Here is a 19343-nt window from a genome sequence, read left to right as displayed (position 1 = left end):
ATCCACTGAGCCATACCAGCCAGGGCCAAAGGAAATATTAAAGGGAGTCCAAGATATGAGATATAAAATCAGTTGATATGATTTGAACACCTGGTTCTACCAGCTCACAGGTATATATGTCTGACCTCGCAGTCCTGACTGACACTGCCCACCCCAAAAATCACCGTTCACCTTTGCCATCGTCCGACCATGCTGATCACTTACTTTGCACCAGCGTGTCACGAAATCTCTGAATTTTTGTCCAGGCTGTTCTTTCACTTTCTCTTGCCCATCTAAACCCTACTATAGTCGGAGGTCTCAGTCAAACACTACTTCCCACCTCCTGTTGAAGCCTCTCTTGGCTGCTCTGACCTCTTCTCCAATCAAGTAGTACTCACTATCTTTACCAGCTGTCCTCAACCTTTCCCTTCTTGTTCCTCCTCCTCCCAACCTGGAGAATTCACGTGGCAGATACACTCTCTGAGTATGACCACAGTTGTGCAAAATTCCTAGTTATAATGCTGCTCGGCTCTCACTCAACAAAATATATTAGATTGTAGTGAGTGTGGTGGCATAGAGGCACACATTTCAAGATGCCCTGTTTCATCTAGAAGAACCATTCACTAGTGCAGTGGGTTGAATAGTGTCCTCCCAACATCCGCGTCCACCTAGAGTCTCATATTGTGACCTTATTTTGAAATTGAGTTTTTGTGGATGTAATTAACTAAGATGAGGTCATACCGTATTAGAGGGGGCTCTGAATCCAATAATGACCAGTGTCCTTATTAGAAGAGGAGAAGACAGAGAGACACAGAGCAGAAGACCATGTGAAGATGGAGACAGAGACTTCAGGGATGCAGGAGAAGGACAAGCCAAGGATGGCCAGGAGCCATCAGAAGCTGGAAGAGGCAAGGAAGTGTTCTTCCCTGCAACCTGTAGAGAGAGCATGGCCCTGCTGACACCTTGATATTGGACTTCTGGCCTCCAGACTCTGAAAGTACCAATTTCTGTTGTTTTAAGCCACCCAGTTTGTGGTAATTTTGATAGCAATTCAAGAGAACTAATTAGCTTCAGCATTTAAACTATTTTTAATAGAAAATTACTTCTGTGCCACTTTATAATGCCTCATGTCACCGCACAGGAGCAAATGGTTGAGTAACCTCTAGGACACATTTGATCTCATCACACACTGTCCTCCATGGTTATCGCCAGAAATGCTACAGACAGCAGTCACAATCAGCAGTCACAGACAGTGGTCAGGAGGAGGTTTGCTGGCTGAGCAGAGCCTGAGATAAGCAATAGATAGTGATGGGGAGACTCTGGTGAGCTGGAGAAGCAATGTCCAGTCTCAGTAGGCCAGTAGTAACTCAGTTCTAGCAACTTGTTGCCAAATCTCCCCATTTTTCAAGAAAAAAAAAAGTAAACCTAAACTTTTACATGAAATAGAATTTTGTGTTTATGTTGGCAACTGCGGTTGATTGCAAAACATAACCTCAAATTCCTCTCTGTCTATACACACACCCTTTGCAACGTGACCTTGCCACTCCTCCCATCAGAAGGTGGAGTCTGGCCCGGCCTTGTGTCTTGGGTTGACCAATAGGATGCACTGTAGGTAGCATTTGCAACATTGAGCCAAGACTTCAAGAGACCTTGGGACTTTGGTTTTTCACCCTCTTGGAATTCTCTGCCATCATGTAACAGAGCCCGGTATCATCTGAAGGAGGGTGAGAACCCACCTAGAAAGAAGCCATGTGGTCAGAGAGAAGCCAGATTATCCCAGCCTTTCTCGCAGTCCCAGCTGAGGGCTCAGATGGGAGTGAGCCCATCTAGGACCAGCTAGGTGAACTGACCACTGAATGCAACAATGTGTGTGTGCCCAGGTGAGGCTAGCAAAAGAACCACCAGGGTAAACCACAGAACTGTAAGGAAAAGTAAATCATTGTTGTTTTAAGCCACTAAATTGGGATGGTTTGTTACACAGCAATAGATAACAGGCAGAAATTATTAAAGCACCATGCCTACCAAACACCTCAAATTACTAGCTAGTGATCTCTTCACGGTGAACTCCTGGAGGACAGGAATTGTATCTTATTGTTCTTGGTATCCGCAGTGCCTACCATTGCCTGGTGCTTACTACTCAACAATTCCTTTGTGAACAAATGAATGTGGCTGGATGAGAAACTCCTCCTGCACAGCTGCAGCCTCTCTGAGGGAGGGTCTTTGTCCTACATGCCTTTTTCCTCCCAGCAGAGACCAACAGTTCTCCCTGCAGTTACATATTTCTTTTTTTTAAGTTTGATAAATGATGAATTAGTAGTGTGAATTGCATAACAGAATAGAATTTTGGATGGCTGATGAACAATGAAGCCAACAAGAATTTTGGTGATGGTGTGTTACATCTTGGGAAAGCAAGAAAAGGTCACCCTGTCCAACTACAACCTCAAAAAAAGACAACAGTAGGGAGTCTTGATGGAGGCGGGAAGCAGAGTGCAGCCAGATCCACCTGAAACTGGGAAACTCCAAAACCAGGAGAGGCTATGGTCAGTAGCTAGTGGGGTGCTAAGTTAGGAACGTGTTAGAATTTTCAGGATAGAGAAAATAATACAAAAACAACCTGAAATGGAATTGAAACAATCTCCCCTGCCTTGGAAAAATCTTTTGTGCTCTTCATAGTCACTCACATTAGGGGAAATAAAGCGTTTCAGCACCTGGTTGTATCCATGTACTATAGCTTTGTCTGCACGGCCAGCGTGTGGGGCCAGCCAGGACCAGGCAGGTCGAGGACTTGGCCTACTCTATTCCTCTGTCCTCTGCCACCAGGGGGACAAGGAATGAAGAAGACTTCTCTCTGAGGCTGAGCAATCTCCTTAAAGAACCTAAACAAGGGAGGGGAAAGGGGTTCAGTTCCACTCCTCGTGTGCACATACATCCAGCCCATATACCCCTTCCCCACTCCACCTGTTCAGCCAGGGACTGGAGAGGTGGGACTTGGCCATCCTGTGTTTTATCCAGTACCCCTGAGTGGGAGGGTCACCTTCTACAGGCTCCTCTGCACACTGCTATTTGTGACATAAACTCCTGGAGTGTTAGACCTGGAAAGCATCTCAGGCACTGTTTGGACCTGCCCAACCAAGCATTTTACTACTTAAGAAGTAAGACATTTCCAAATGGAAGCATGCCCAAGGCCTTTGATTAAAACTCTGAGGTTCAGCCCTGGCCAGTGTGGCTCTGTTGGTTGGAGCATTTCCAATAACCGAAAGGTTGATGTCCAGACCTGTACTATCTTCCGTCCCAGTGCATAGATATTTCTCTCTCTCCCTTCCTCTCTAAAAACAACAATGAAAAAAGATGTCCTCAGGAGAGGGTTAAAAAAAAAGTCTGAAGTTCAATCTCTGAGTTGTCTGGCTGCTTCATTTGAAGGCAGCCCTGGATGTTTACTTTTTTCCTTTTTTTAAAATTATTTTTCTTGTAAGATTTTATTTATTCATTTCCTGAGAAAGGAGAAAGGAGGAAGAAAGAGTGGGAGAGAAACATCAATGTGTGGTTGCCTCTTGTGTACCTCCACCTGGGGAAACAAGTGCCCAGACTGGGAATCAAACCACACTTTTTGGTTCACAGGCGTGCACTCAATCCACTGAGCCACACCAGCCAGTGCTAAAATTTATTTTTCCTTTACTTTTTAAAAAAGATTTTTTGTATTTACTTTCAGAGAGAAGGGAAGGGAAGGGAAAGAGAGAGGGAGAGAAACACCAGTGTGTGGTTGCCTCTCATGCGCCCACAACTGGGGACCCAGCCTGAAACCCAGGCATGTGCCCTGACAGGGAATCGAGCCTGTGACCCCTTGGTTCAAAGGCCAACACTCAATGCACTGAGCCACACCAGCCAGGGCTAAAATTTATTTTTCAGTCATAGTTGACATACAATATTATATTAGTTTCAGGTGTACATAACAATTACACATTTTATATACCTTACCAAGTGATCACCAAGATAAGTCTAGTACCCATCTGACAACATACATAATTATAATATTATTGACTATACTCCCCATGCTGTACTTTACTAGATGTTTACTTTTACTCTGATTTCACCCATGAGGTAAGGAACTGGCTGCAGTATAGCGGAGAAGATTGCTGGACCTGGTGTCAGGAGATAGCCTCCGAATTGCAGCTCTGTCCTCAGGAAGCTGTGTGACTCTAGTCACTTCTTAAGCCCTCTGTGCCTCAGTTTTCTCAGCTATAAATGGGGAGAGTAACAGGAGCAACTTCTCAGGATTGTTGGGAGAAGCTCAAATGAGGCGAGCTGTGTAAGAGGCATGGTGAAGCGCCAGGAGGTGAGCTCTCCCTAAGTGCTATGTACTTCCATTGCTGTGGTTCTTAAAAAGTATCTCGGAGCTTGGGTTGGGGATTGCGGCAAAGGGCGTGGAGGCCCTCAAAGCATTCCCCTCAGGTACACATCACAAAACATGGCAGCTTCTATTATTCACTCTAACTCTCATTGTATCTGCAAAGAGTTACTAATAAAAACACTGTCTCTGCTCTTTAGGACCTTTAAATCTAGTAGGGGAGACAGAGAAGTCTCCCTAAAACGCAGTTAACATGACAGATCTACGAGTATTAAGGGCCGAATGGCAGATGGTTCTGGGAAGCAGAACCAGTCTTCCAGAGGTGGTCTGAGAAATGCGGGAGAGGATCTGGATGTGAAGTTCACAGAGGAATCGGGGCAGGGCACTGATCGCTTTCTAACCTTTCTTCTCCCACACTCCAACCCCACCCTCCACCTTGTTACTGCTGCCCTCTGGTGTCAGTCGCCTTCCTAGCACTCCTGGGTGATAACCTCAGCACTGTTCATCCCAGGGCAGTATGGGGGGAGCGGCCACCACCCACCCCAAGGCACAGCCAAGCCAGACTTGAAGCTCGGCCAGGTCTCACTGGAAAGGAAGCGGCCTCTATTCTTTAGGATTTACAGAGGGCCCTAAATCCAGTGACTGGTGTCTTAATAAGGGAAATCTGGTCACAGAGACACAGGGAAGAATTCCATGTAATGACAGAGGCAGAGATTGAAGTGATGCTTCTATATGCCAAAAAACACCAAAGGTTGCCAGCAACCATCAGAAGCTAGGAGAGGGGACTGGAACAGACTTTCCCTCCAAACCTCCAGAAGGAACAGACTCTGCCAACAACTTGATTTCAGACTTCTGGCCTCTCAAACCATGAGAAAGTAGGTTTCTATTGTTTGAAGCCACCCAGCTTGTGGCACTTTGTTATGATAGCCCTAGGAAACTAAGACATTTGAAAAGGGCTAAAGGAATCAGAAGAACATTAAAGTAGAGTGCCACCTAGTCATAGAGCTGCCCCCATTCCCCACCTGGGCCCCTGGCATTCCGCCCTCCCAGGCCCCTGCCTCACTGGAAGGCATTGGAGGCTACTTGCACACACTCAGGCCTAACTAGATTCCTCACGGTTCAGGCCTAAGAGAAAAAAGCATAGGAGATGCCCCTGAGTGACAAACCCACATTTCCTGACTTTGGATGCTCTTCATCTAGAATAACACTGACATTGGAAATAATCCCGTCTTCCAGAGAATGCCTTGACCCTGCACCCCCAGAAAAAGAAGTGGATCCAAAAGATTTTCTCAAAATATGGACATCCACTGTTGCTACAAGAGATGCATAGGCAGCGTGCAAGAGAACAAGTTCAGTGACCTTTCCGTGAGGTCCCAAAGCCTCCAGCATTTCCCCCGTGACGCTGTTGTGTAACTGCCCGTTAATTCCTGAGTTCCATGAGGGAACAAACCCTGTTTGTCTCATTCGCTGCTGCATCCCCCGTAGCTAGCATAGAGGCTGGCACATCGCAGGCGCTCAGTAAACATTTACAGCTGGCAGCCAGGGCCCTGTTGCGTGTCGGATGGGCTGGAGATCGCACAGATGGTTGGCTGAGCCATGACTCCAGCCCAGGCCCCTTCCCGTTCCCTGTGAGGAATAGCTCGTCCCACTTAGCTGAGCTAAGTAGTAGGTCAAGCCCAGACTTCTGTTGCCTGAACTACTGCAAAACCCTTCCCTATGGTCTCCCTGCCACTTTCTCTCCACACAGCTTCTAAGCTTCAATCACACACATGCATGCACATGCACAAACACACCTGTAGACCTTTGACAAAACGAGTGAGTGACTCCCTGTTATTCACACTCCTTAGCATGGCCTGCTGAAGCATCCCAACTCTGATTCCTTCCTACCTGTTTGGTCTTGACCTCATACACTTTAACCCACAGGCATGACCACCCTTCTCTCATCCCTGTCTCATTTACCCAGAAAACTCCCTCTCCTCCTCAAAAACTCAATTCAAAATCACCTGCCTTTGTAAAATGTTCTTAGACCCTCCCTGTTGTGTTCTGTCCCAGTGTTTCCATAGCAACGTATCATTTCTGCCTCTCAGAGAGCTCAGACCAACCCCACTCCCACACACACACTCCAGCAGCTCCAGGCAGAAAGGTCTCTCCCACTAGCGAGTGGGTTGTCCGTTTCTCCAGGGCAAGGCCCCAGTGTGATGCTCATGTCCTTCACGCCTAGCACAGGGTTTGGCACAGACCAAGGGCCCTGGAGGACATTGTGGAGAGTTGGCTAATTGAGCAATCTGACACTGAGGATACTAAAACCAGCTCCTAAAAAAAGCAGCCAAACCCCTATGCACTTCCCACATCTGGGATTTCCAGGAAGCGTGAAAGATACTGCTTCTCTGCAGTTCATGGCAACTGAGAAGGTCTGGCAGCAGGCTCCAAGGCACCTCAGAGCTCTCTCCAAGCACAGCCCAAAATCCAAGTGGAAGGCTCCCCACCGAGCCCTCCTCAGACATCTTGGAGACCCAGAGTTGCAACCAGAGGAGGAGACTCAGCTCTGGGGGAAGCAGCGCCCACACAAGGCTTCCAGGCTGTCCCTGGCACCGTCTTATACATCTAAGCAGCAAGACAGAGCCAGATGAGGGAAGAGATAAGTTGCAATATCAGGAATGTTTGCTCCCTTCACTTCCCCAAATACTTTCCTGGTGACCCTCCGCCCACAGCAGCCCAGACAAGATCTGTGAGGGGCAGGGGGTTATTGCTGAGTTTGGATGAGAAAGACCTACACTTGTTTGACAAATGACACTAGTTCTAAAACTTTCCTGTGCCATAGAATCACCCAGAGTACTCTTTAAAAAGCAGTTACCTAGGCCTCTGCCTCACCCCCACCAGAATATAATTGAGAAGGTTGGGGGTTGCCTAGGAATCTACATTAAAAAACAAAGCAAAACAAAGCAAACCACCACCCCACTCCACCACCAACACCTAGTGATTCAAAGGCAAGTAATCCTCAGACCACACTTTGAAAAACCCTGGCCAAGAAAGTCTTTTCTGGCACCACCTGAAGATCCAGCACCCTTCCCCTCTTCCAACCCCAGCCTCAGGGAGCTAGACATCTGTGGGTATCCTGGAAGGCTGACCCCCGTCAGGATTCTAACGAGGAGAGGGGTGAGCCCTATGAAGCAAGGGCAGCACAAGCGCCTCACAGAGCCTTCCCAGGCAAGCAGATGTCAGCTCACCCCCAGGGGGAACTTCAGGGCAAATCGATTGCATCACTCCCAGCTTAAAGCCTACCGTCTAGTGGGAAAGCTCCCATCATCACTGGATAACTCTAAGTTCCCTGGCACGCCTACAAGACCCCTCAGAATCCAGCCCATGCTTTCCTTTGTAGTCCCTCCTCAGGGACCCCCACTTCCAGAACTTAACCTTTTCTACCCACATGGCACAGAACCTCTCTTGAGCCTTCAAGTGCGGCAAGCCCTCCATCTGTCAACCTTCCCTGTTTGCCCCTCCTCCAGGACCTGGCCCCTTCTGGCAGCTCTGCCTGGCCTGCCTTCCCCTGCTCTTGGGCTGGTCAGTTTCATCTTGCTGCAGGTCTCAATCTAGAAGTCACCTCAGAAGTTCCCTCTAGCCCCCACAGCTGGACAGATTACCCCTGCCCTCTGCTCCTTGTACACCCTGTAACAAATTTGTTCCCTGCCCCACTAAGACCTGACATACTAGAAGAAATACATACTGAGTTGAACTGTTGAGTTATAATGAGATGTTGACTTACTGTTGCCTCATGAAGCTACGAGACCCTCTGGGACCCATTGGCTGCACTCAGTAGCTGCTGGGTCAGTGTCTGGCCATGAATGAATGGCAGTACCCTGGCCGAAAATGAAATCACCTACCTAGGGAGGTAGTGAGTCCCCTTCAATACAGCTTTTTATTCACAGGAGCTGACCTACCAACCCCTTGTTAGGGATCCTGGGGTAGAGAGGGGGGGCGGGGGAGTCGAAGAATGCTGGATATAACACACGTGTCCCAGGGTCTCTCCTGACATGGAAATTACAGGGCAACGACTCTGGCCCCTACTGGAGGGCAGCTCTGGAAAGCAGCCAAGGCCCCATGCACTGACCACTTAATGTCAGTTTGGTTCACAGCAGTTTATATTCAGGAAGATAAAGGAAATTCCTTGTTACTGAGGGTTGTCCTGGTTCCCTTGTTCTCTGTTCCAGAGCCAGCTTCTCTCACACCCACCCCTAAACACGTGGGTTCTTGCCAGACCTGCATGGACCCACTAGACATAGAGAGGCCCCACCAGCATGGAGGTGAGGCCAGTTTCCCAAGTACCGATGCCCTGAATACATTTTGGGTATGGCCCCCAGCAGCCAGGTCTAGCCAACGCACGCTAGTGGTACTCGGTGCCCACCATGTGCCAGGCTCCATGGAGCAGGACTGACAAGGCCTGACTTCCTCCAATCCACTGGGGACTTGGCCCCATAGGCTGTCAAGGCAGGGAAGAAACCCAGTGTTCAGCACAGGCCTGTCAGTGGCGATATGTGGGCACACAAGCAGAACAGGCTCGGAGGTCACACAATGCACTGGGCCCCGGGGCAGGTGGCACTCCGAGCTGCTACAGGGGCTGCTCGGCTTCCTGCAGTCTACCTCCAAAGCACAGTTCTTTCCAGAATGTTCTCACAGTCCCCAAGAATCCAGACTGTGAATAGACCCATGCCAGCCCTCCCTCACCCCCAACCCTGCTCCAGGGAGATAAGCTTCAGGGCCCTGAGCCTGATGAGTCGGGGTGTCTGGGGGTGGACTGGGGGCAGAAGCGCAGGTGTACAGCGTTCAACCTGTTCCTGACTAGCTGTGTGACTTTGGGCACACCTCTCCCTCTCTGAATCTTAAATTCCTCCTTGGTAAATGAGAGAGAAGGTCTAGACTGGTGTTTCCTGACCTAGGCTGTGAATAAGAATCATCTGAGTGGTAGCAAGAGAAAGAAACTTGAAAAATACATATTCCTGGGCCCCATCCCAAAGACCCTCCAGGCATCTGCATCCCAGGGAAAAGAGGCTACTGAAGCTCTGGCCCCAGCCCCCACCCAGCTGCGGACCTCTGAGGCCCCTTCACATCCTCCCCAGGCCCCTGCTCTGAGAAGCTCCTAGGGACACAGTGATCCCAGCTACATCCCATCTCTTTCCAACCTCTAAGCCACCTCAGGCCAGGATAAGCTGCACCTCCTCTCTCTCCAAAGAGTTCTGGAGCCTCGATCAGCACTCATCAGTGAGCGGTTTATTACCCATCGACTGTCCCCAGCCTCCAGCACCAGGGCCCGTACACAGTCTAGACGCAGCCTTCGATCAGCCGTCCTCCCACCCAGCCTCAGTCTCCACCCACCCCAGTCCTCCACGCTCTTCCTCCCGAACCCTCCCTGGCAGCACCAGGCCCAGGGGGGCACATTTCAGCTAGGGGAGGGGAGGGCGGGCAGGGGAGAAAGGCAAAAGCTAGGGAGAGAAAAACCAGATTGGCCCCAAGCTTCTGGAACCACCACCCCAGGGTGAAAAGAAAGTGAGCAAGGCTGGAGGGGCTGTGGAGGCTCGGGTTGCCAGTTGACGGTTCAGGCAGGAGGCTCTTCTCCGGGAGGCGCAGGGAAGCCACTCAGGTCCCGACCAATGATCTCACTCACTGCAAAGGAGGGACAATTGAGAGACTGGGCTAGGTAGGGGCAGGTCCCCTCCTTTTCCAGAGACCCTCAATCCATTCAAGGCAGGCCTCAGTCTAGCATGCCTCTAGGCTCCTTCTCCACTGGGCTTCAGTTTCCCCAATGTGTCCTGACACCTGCTCCGGGTGTTGAATCTTGCTCAGTTCTATCCATGTGGGCTCCCAGGCCCCCTCCCACCCTTTCCCGCTGGTTCAGCAGCCTGCAGTATCATGACAATTGCTATCAGCAGGGCCAGTGATGGGTGCAGTCAGTGGGAGGAAGAAGACGTAAAATACGAAGGTTCCTCATGGGCAACTCTGACCACAGTCACCATGTTCAGGGGAAAGTGGAAGCAAGGGCAAACACGCTTGACTGGAGCCTCAGCAAGCCACCGCTCCTCTCTGAAATTCAGTGTCTGAGTCTGCAAACTGGGGAGCTAGACTGCATAACCTTCAAAGGACTTCTAGCCTGAGACTTTGTGATCACGGAGAAGGGTCGGGGCCGAAACCCCATGAACCCTTCAGAATTAAGTTAAATGGGTTCACGTAGCTATACACATCAAGAATTTGCCTCTGAGACCCTCTGACTGGCCCCAAGGAATCAAGGATGCCCAATTTCTGGGAAGCCAAGCTCTAGCCCTCAGCAAACACGCAGGGCAATCTCTCACACATGCTCACACTTGCGGCTCCCAGCACCACACCCACCTTCCTCCAGCGTGATACCCTGGATAGGCACACTGTCTCGGAAGCCGCTGCCGTAGCCACCCCTGGATTTCTCCTGCTCCGGAGTCCCCTCCCCAGGGCAATAGCTTGGCCCTACCTCATTGTACCCCTCAGCAGATGGGGGATGAACGCCACTCTGGGGAGGGAAGGGGCCTTCCAGAGGCGGGGAGGAAGGCAGTGGAGGCCGGAAGGGGGCTGGAGGAGGGAATGGCAGCCCCAGGGGAAAGGGGGAGCCCCGTCCCCCATAGGGATCACTAGGGAAGGGCCGGGGAAGGAAGGAGACTGGAGGTGGGCGAGCACAACCTGTGGAAGCCCCAGTCTCAGGGAACATCCGAAGGCCAGGTCTGTATGATGGTGGGGGCCCCGTTTGTGGGTACAGAGGGGGTGTGCCATAGTTGAAGCCTTCCGACAGGTAAGGAGGTTCATAAGCAGGGTCTTCATGGGGATAGGAGGGGTAGGGGGGCCTGGGTGGTGAGAAGTCCATGTCAGTGCCAAAGGGGGGGCCTGAGGCTGAAGGGAAGCCCCGGAGAGATGAGTCAGGTAGGGGCTCTTCCTTGAAGATCACTGGGTGGATGGGAAGCAGGAGGAGACACTGTGAGAAGGCTGGCAAACTCCCCACTGCACACTCCCGCCCACCTTCCCATTTCCAGGTTTTCTCCAGCCCCTGCCCCCTCCCAGTGGGGGCACGGCATCCCTTTGCCCTGCACAGCTCCCATGTCCCCACACCCCACCATGAGCTATCCTGGAGCGCACCAGGCAGGAACTTGAAACTCTGGGTAGGGCTGCGCTTCCTGCGCCCATTGGAGACATAAAAGTAGACCTGGACAGGCCGGGACACCCGCTTGTTGCTGTACTCAGGGACAGTCAGGGTCAGTGTCACCTGGGAAGGAGCAGAGGATGAGGCAGAAAGCTCTCAGGGACACAGGCTCAGCCCAGCCCTTCCAAGGACCTGAACTCCACCTCCTGGATTTTTCCATTTGCTCAGGAGCTAAGTTCGTTCCCTAGAGAAGAACCTGCTCTCAGAGTGGCCAGAATGCCTCCTCTAGAAAAGAACAGGTCACTTCAGAGTCCATTCCCATGGGCAAGGACACAGCTGGGAATTCCCCGACTTCTCCCCTGTCCCACTCCCAGGGTGGGCACCCCAATGACACTGGTACCTCATTGCTCTGCAACCGATTCACGGTGGCCTCCTCCTCCCATTGTAGCTTTCCATCTGTGCGGGGAAACAGATTACTCCAGCTCAGCTCCAGGGCCCTGCCCCGTGCCCAGTCCCCTGCCATTTCCCCTCCTGCTAGAGCCACGGTCAGGCTCAGAAGGCCCCTACAAGGCCTGGCTCACAAAAGAGCCCACTGCATGTTTGCTCAATTAAATGGAAAAGGCAAGGCTTAAAACTGTCCATAAGATATAGAGCAGTAAACTGAGACCCATAGAGATAGCATGGCCAGCCTAGGAATCAGAAGGCATGGGTAACAGAGCAACTCTTGAACCCTCCCACCCAGCTCCAAGCATCTCCTCCTGTGATAGTGCTGGGAGGAAGTTTAAGGGTAGGGAAGGGTGCTAGCTTGAAGCAAGGCAGTGTGACCTCAAGACTCATGATCCAGCACCTCAGAATCTGCTAGATTTGAGTGTGGGGGTTAGTGCTCCTGGTGGTCAGGGTTGTGGGGGGACAAAGACCTCAGGCTGGGGGGTGCACCTGAGCCCCTCAGTCTTCCCTTCACCCTGAAGCTCCGTCTTGGGGTATGTCACAGGATCTCGTGCTCATAGCTCTGCTGCCAGGCTCATAACTCAGGAGGGGCTCAGCATGCGGCTGTGAGGGTATAAGCTACCTCTTCCTTTCTTCTCATGGCTCCTATCCACATGGGGTCAATCATCTCAAAGCCAACTTCTCTTTAAAAAATAGCATGTTTATTACTTACACTTGTTCAGCATCCTAAGCATTGTAGATTGCTGTCATGCCCAAGAAGAAGGACAGTCTTTCTGCCCCATTTTACAGAGAAGGAAACTCAGGCTCAATTAGTTGATTTAGTGACAGTGCCAGAGTTCTCCCACCTGCCTGTTCCAACTCTTCCTGCCAGCCCTTCCCTCCCCCGGGGGTACTCACCAGGGCCCCTCTCGATGAACACCACCTTGGAGTCTGGCAGGAAGTTGGAGCCAGTCAGCACTAGCTCCTCTCCGCCTCTCACTGAGCAGGCACTGGGGCTGTAGGCCTCCACCTGGGGCAGCTCCTGGGCCGAGCGCTGGGCTGCAGAGCAGTGCAGGGAAGGCCTGGCTGGGCTGAGTATGGAGAGGACAGTGTCCTCTGCCCCCAGCTCCTTGGAATAACTGCCACAGGGCCCTGGAGGAGCCCTCCTCAGTGGCAGGCACACAAGTAAACCCACGGAGTCCCTGGGGGAGCACCCATCATGTAAGAAACCACCCAGGCAGAGAGTGAAGCCAACAGGGCATGCCGGAGAGTTATCCTGCCCAGGGCCACCCAGGGCAGAGGGAGGACAAGGACACTCTAGTCCAACCCAGAGACAGAGTCTGCAGCAGGGGCAAATCTCTCACACATGCTCACACTTGCGGCTCCCAGCACCACACCCACCTTCCTCCAGCGTGATACCCTGGATAGGCACACTGTCTCGGAAGCCGCTGCCGTAGCCACCCCTGGATTTCTCCTGCTCCGGAGTCCCCTCCCCAGGGCAATAGCCTCCTCCCACCCCTCCAGTATAGAAATAAGGGCTAACTCCTTTACAGGGCTACCCAGAACAGACGGGACACAGGACACTATGCCCAGGAGAGATGAACAGACAGACACACAGACGAGAGAGCCACGAGACAGAAAGATAGCATAGGGCCTCTTTGCTCACAGCACTCAATGGGCACGGATGCTGTCTGTACAGAGACGACCTTCCCGCTGCCCTGGGGCACGTGTACCCGGAATACCAGCCGCACTCGTGTGTTCTTGCGCCCGATGTCCGTCTCACCCTTCCGCAGCTCAATGTCTGAATTCCGAAGCTTCAGGATTCCAGCACAGTCAATGCTAAAGGCAAAGAGTGGATGGCAAGCCTTCCCAGCTGAAGCCAGAGTGGTGCTGCCCCTCACCCACCCAAGAGGGAAGCCCTGCCCTCTAGCAAAGCCCTGAAGACCTTCTCTGCGAGTATAGGAGGGCTATTTTAACCCAGGGATGGCCTCTGCAGAGTGTTCCCCAGCCCCCAAAGTCCTCTTCTAGATGGTGAGAAGGCCTGAAGCTGCTCCTCTGGTTGATGTCTAGCTCTTCCGGGAAGAGGAAGAGTGGGTCTGGCTTAGGACCCATGGAAAAGACTGGTCCCGAAGCCTGAAGACTGAGGGGAAGTAGAGTGGGGACCTACTTGGCTGCCATGTTGTTCTCAGGAAGCAGAGTCATCTCCAGCACCTTGGTACCACTGACCACTGCTTCATAGCTGGCTGTCGCCACCATCTTGCCGGTGATGCGGTGCACCTGATAGAAGGCATGAGGCCGCAGGTTCCTTTCATCTGCAGTGCCAATGAACATCTGTAGGGTCAGTGGCTTCTCACTGTAGCCTAGGAGCTGGCAGAGGGAGATACAGGTAACCCAACTGAAATCTCCACTGTCTCATCCTTCATCCATCCCAGGGTTTTCAGTCCACCAGAGGTTGAAGTTGGTGAAAGACAAAGGATATCCAGGAAGGGATTCCCAGGGGGAATTGGGCACCAGTTGTGGAGAAAACATGGCCTGGAGTTCACAGTGTTATTCTTGGAATAAGGCCCAAATTGAGCTGGGCAAAGGGGAAAATCTCCCAAGAGAGACTGGCTCAACTCAATGGAGACAACCTAACTCCCAGTGAACTTTGGCCTCGGCCTAAACCCTCCCCCACATCTGGCAGGCCATCATTTTCCAGAGTAGACATGAGGCTGGTGTCCCACGGGATGAGGAAAGTGGGGGTGGAGGGATAGAGGAGTAGAAAGTATATCCGGGTCCTTGAAGGGCACTCTTCCTCCCCCAACTCCAGCCTGCCTGCAGGGTCACTGCTGAGAGGGAGTGTGGGAAAGGGCAGTGCCACGGGTCTGCACAGCTGGATCCCATCTGCAGGGATGTGGGACCGGAGAGGAGAAAGGCTATCAGGCCTGGCCTCTGCCCTTACCTTGACTACAGGGTGACCACCAGGGGCAGCTTTGACAGCACCTCGGCTGCCCTCTGTCTCATAGTGGGCCCGGTGGTGGGCTCTAGGCTGCACCTCAATCCTCAGCTCCAGCTGCTCATACTGGCTGGGCAGAGGCCAGTCCAGTGGGGGTAGGGCAGAGGTCCTGGACAGAAGAGCACAGCACTGATGATCTGCAGTCTCGGACCCTGGTCAGGGCAGCGCTGAGTGTCAGCGCCCTGGGAGGTGAGGGAGGAGGGGATCTGGGTGTGGGAGAAATCACAACAGAAACAAAACAGCCCAAAAATCCAGAAGCAAGGTTACAAGCCCCACAGAGCCCCTCAAGATGAGGTTACGGAAGATGGCACCCCACCTGAGATTCCCTCCTTTCCAGGTCTGACCCCAGGGTCTGAGTTGGCAAAGGTTCACTTAGACACAGAGGAACCCAAAGCCCATCCTAATCCTTAGATCTGGATGAGAAGGGTGGAGCAAAGAAGCACCACATCAGACTGGAAAGGCCTCAGAGATAAACCCCTTTGTTTTTCAAATAAAGAAACTGAGACCCCTATGATAGAACACAGTGGGCTGTGCAAGCCAGTGACTGACAGAAGCCAGGACTGAGCACAGACCCTGTCCCCAGGTCAGCACCTACTCCACTAGTTGGGGCCAGGCAGGTCAATTCCTGAAGCTGGGAGTTACAGATGTGCAACATTCCTGTTTTGAGCTCCCAGATACCCTAGGCCAGGGGACCTCAACTGGTAATTGCCCCCAGGTAATATTTGGTAATGCATTTTTGCATAGAGACATTTTTGGTTGTCTAGGGGAGAAGATGCTACTAGCATCTAGTGGGTAGAGGCCAGGGATGCTGCTAAACCACCCTACAGTGCTAAACATGCAGCACAGCCCTCACAACAGAGAATTATCCTGTTCAAAATATCACTAGTGCCAAGGGTGAGAAACCATGCTCTATAGGAACCTAGGGGAGCAGGTGTTAAGGTTTTTTCTGCAGAAAACTTTCCTGGATGGAGTCAGCTCAGTCTCATACCCCAAGGTTTAGGATTATTGGAATGGGCAGGATTCTTTTAGGGTAAAAGGGGTAGAAAAATGCAAGAACAGCTTATTTTAACATGAAATTTGTCTTGCAAGTATATGCTATTTTAATTCGAATGAGCAGGTACACTTTCCACCAAGTCAGGCCCTAGAAATTAAAAGTTAGAGAACAGGACTTCTTGCCACCCACTGTAGGTCTGAAATCCAGTCCGAAGCCCAAGTCCAGACAGTGCCAGCCCAGAGCTAAGTGTGGGGGAACACTAGGGGAACTCCCCTTGGCCTAAGCAGTGGGGGAGGGGGCTTTCTCTAATTGGGCCATGGGGAATGACTATCTTTTGCAAATCATTGGTTTGTAGAAGTCATGCTGTTGTAGTTGTAATTCTCCCTAAAACTGCGTAAATGGCAGCAGCCAAACTAGTTGCAGATTCATTTGAAATGCCAAGGGCACAGAAACTAGGACCTTTCTGCAAACCCATCCCTGGCCTCCTGCTCTGAAGTGGAAGGGCTGGAGGTAGCAGTGGTGCCAGACACAACCCTCACCTGAAGATGGGGCTGTGTCCCCCAATCCGGGCCTTGGACCACGCCAGAGGGGAAGGCACTGCCAGGTAGTCCATGCCGGCCACCTCCTTCCGAGGACCACCTGGAGGAGCTGCAGCCTCCTCTGCTCCTGAAGGCAGCTTCCCATTACAGGGGGCAGGCTCCTCAGACCGAGGCAGGGCCACTGCCTGCTCACTGGAAGTCCTCCGGGTTTTTTGGGGGATGCTCTCTGTTGGTGGGGCCCCCACATAGTCAAAGGGACCAGGGGATCCAGGATCCCGGGCCAGAGGCAATGGGGGTGGTGGAGGTGGCTCCGGGCCCTCCTCTCCCAGGCTGCCCCGGCGGGACAGAGCTGGAGAGGCTGAAGATGGGGTTCCCGAGCTGGAATAGCGCCGTTTGCCACATGGAGAGGCAGGCCGTGGGGAGGCTGGGGTGGGCCCAGGAGCACTGAGAAGTAGCCAGCTATCTTCTGGTCCCCGGCCTCCAGGGCTTGGACCATACAGGCTCCAGGGATCATCAGGGGTCCATGGCCTAGGGGATGCTCGCGGCGAGGGCAGTGGGGAACCTAGGCCAAATCGGGAGGCTGCTTCATTTAGTTCAGACTCCACCTCGTCGCAAGCCGCATACAAGGCTGCCTCGTCCGAGGCATCTGAGAAGAAGCTCCACGAGGACAGGCTGCTGCTGCCAGGGCTCGGGCTGAAGAAGGGGCCCCCGCCCTGGCCCCCTGCCTCTCGGTAGCCTCCGAAACCTTCTGGAGGGGGGTAATCCCTGGGAGAGCCGTCCCCCCAGGCATCAGGGTTGTCCTCCAGAGTAGCTGGCGGGTCAGGCGTAGGAGAGATGGAAGTGATGCGGATGCTTGGACACTCAAGGACACGGCCTCCCCCAGCCCCACCAGAGCTCCCTCCTGGCCCCCCCAGCCTCACCGACCGGGCTGGCTGGCTCTCCCAAGTGCCTGGTGAGGGGGCTGGACGGGGCGGTGGTGAGTGCATGCCAGGCCGAGGGGGTGGCGGCCGGGGAATGCCAATAGGGGTGGCGCCATAGGGAGGGGGCTCCCCCAGGGCCAGACGGCAGCATGGCGGCGTGTCCTCTGAGTCCAGTTCTGTCAAAATGGGAAGGGAGGGGAACAGAGAGAGGGACGCCACAGGAGATGGGAAAAGAGAGAAGCAGATGAGATGTCTAGGTTCCTTCAGTAGCCAGCAGCCCCCTAAATCCCGTATGCCACCCGCTCCTCAGCAAAGAGGGTTCTGTGCAGTGCCCTTAAAGCCACAAAGACAGGAGCAAAGGTGGAAGAGATAGATTCAGAAGTGCCAAGCCTTTCCCCCCAAACGGAAAAGCTCACACCCTGAGCCCTCTGCCCTCGGACCTCGGGTACCAAACCTGTTAGGTCTTAAGGTGAGGGAGGTGGGTCAGGAGGGGCTGGAGCCCGGCCTGAAGGCGCGTTTAGAGAGACGCTGGGATGGGCTAGGGGCGACTCACACATGAACCCAATTAGCAGCGGTTCCCAAACCCCCAAACTGCGTTGGCAGGAGCCCCAGTTGCTATCGCAACAGTGGCCAGGGGAGGGGGGCGCCAGGGCAGTCGTGACGAGGGGAGGTGGCTCCTCCCTCGCTCCCCTCAATTCGGGGGGCTGGGGTGCTGCTTGCCCCGCAAGGCTCGGCCCGGTGGGGGGAGGGGGACGCACGCCGCGCGGATTCCGTGCGAGCGGCGGCCGCCACCCCCGGCTCAGTCCCAGCCATCTGCCTCTCGTTGCGGCCAGACGGGGAGAGGGGGAGGGGTGCCCTGACTGAGCCGGAGAGCGCCCCCGGCCCGGGGCTTCAGGTCCGCGGGGTCAGGGCTCAGTCCGCAAGGGGCAAGCTCCAGAGTCCCACCTTCCCGTCCCCCGGCCGCGCCAGGGGCTCTCCGGACCGCTATTCGCGTCCAGCCCCTTGCCTGTGACAGTCGGCCCAACCTAGAGGCGGCGCGCAGCCCGCGGCACCCCCACCCCCACCCCAGGCACGACCTAAAAAGGAGAAAGTGGTGCCCGGCCCCCGGCAGACGTCCGCAGACCCCCCAAGCCTCGCTACTCCCCTCAACCTCTGACCCCTTCATCTCCCACCCCAGGCTCGCTGCCCTGAAGTTCCCAGACTCAGGATCCCCGGCACGTCCCTCATTGACCCCGAGACCCCTTCCCAGCCCCGCACTAACCTTCCCCCGGCCCCCCCGCGCTCAGCGGGGGGGCCTCCTTTTCCTCCCCGAACACCAGCTTAAATTCCAGCTCCTCATCCTCGCAGCTTGCTGCCCCCATGGATCCGGCCTGAGACCCCAGGTCCGGGTCAGGGTGGGAGGGGGGAGCTCAGGAGGCTGCCGTCGCTTCACCCGTGGCTCCCTCCCTCCCCTTCTTTAAGACGCCCCCTCCTCCGCCGCTGCCGCCTCCCTCCGGACGCCCCCTAGTTATTATAGAAACTTTTCCAAACTTTTTCCCCCAAACTTCTTCAAAGCGGCCCCCCCAGCCTGTCCCTGATTGGCTGCCCGGGATGCTCCAGCCCCTCCTCCAGGGATGCACGCGCCCCTCGTCCTCCCCCACCCTCTCTTTCTCCCTCTGTCCTCTCTCCAGCCCCTCCCCCTCAAAAAAAAGAGAGAGCGCAAAACTGAATTGGAAAACGGTCCCTCAAGCGTGGTATGACCATAATGATGCCGATTGGCCCGCAGTTGTGACAATCATTTCTCGCGGGGAGCACTACCACCACTACTCCCCCCCAACTTAGGTTAAGTTCAGGGGCTCTGGGTCCGAGCGCCTTAAAGGGGCCACATTTGGTGCCCACAGTACAGAAGGTCCACGGAAGGCCGTTTCTTAAGTTCTGAAGAAGTTCTGCAGTCATCAACTAGCTAGGAAGGACCACCTCTCCTCCCCTTATCCCTCAGGCCAAGGGGACACT

At 53.6% G+C, this 19343-nt stretch overlaps 1 protein-coding gene across 1 annotated transcript; it reads right to left on the bottom strand.

The window, feature by feature from the left end:
* Window positions 1-3870: 3870 nt before the first annotated feature.
* On the bottom strand, window positions 3871-18885 carry NFATC4 (nuclear factor of activated T cells 4). The gene is made up of 10 exons (XM_045841237.1): window positions 18613-18885; window positions 16432-17527; window positions 14845-15007; window positions 14071-14270; window positions 13570-13742; window positions 12822-12962; window positions 11878-11933; window positions 11474-11600; window positions 10703-11284; window positions 3871-9982 (listed from the first exon to the last, which is right to left on the bottom strand). The coding sequence occupies exons 1-10, from the start codon at window positions 18710-18712 to the stop codon at window positions 9915-9917; spliced, it is 2706 nt and encodes a 901-aa protein (XP_045697193.1). The 5' UTR covers window positions 18713-18885; the 3' UTR covers window positions 3871-9914.
* Window positions 18886-19343: the final 458 nt, after the last annotated feature.

This window comes from Phyllostomus hastatus, unplaced genomic scaffold, assembly GCF_019186645.2.
Source record: "Phyllostomus hastatus isolate PE091 unplaced genomic scaffold, TTU_PhHast_1.1 phas_contig_348, whole genome shotgun sequence".
NCBI lineage: Eukaryota > Metazoa > Chordata > Mammalia > Chiroptera > Phyllostomidae > Phyllostomus > Phyllostomus hastatus.
The sequence above is the reverse complement of the archived record's forward strand: the minus strand, read 5'-3'. Positions and strand labels throughout refer to the sequence as shown.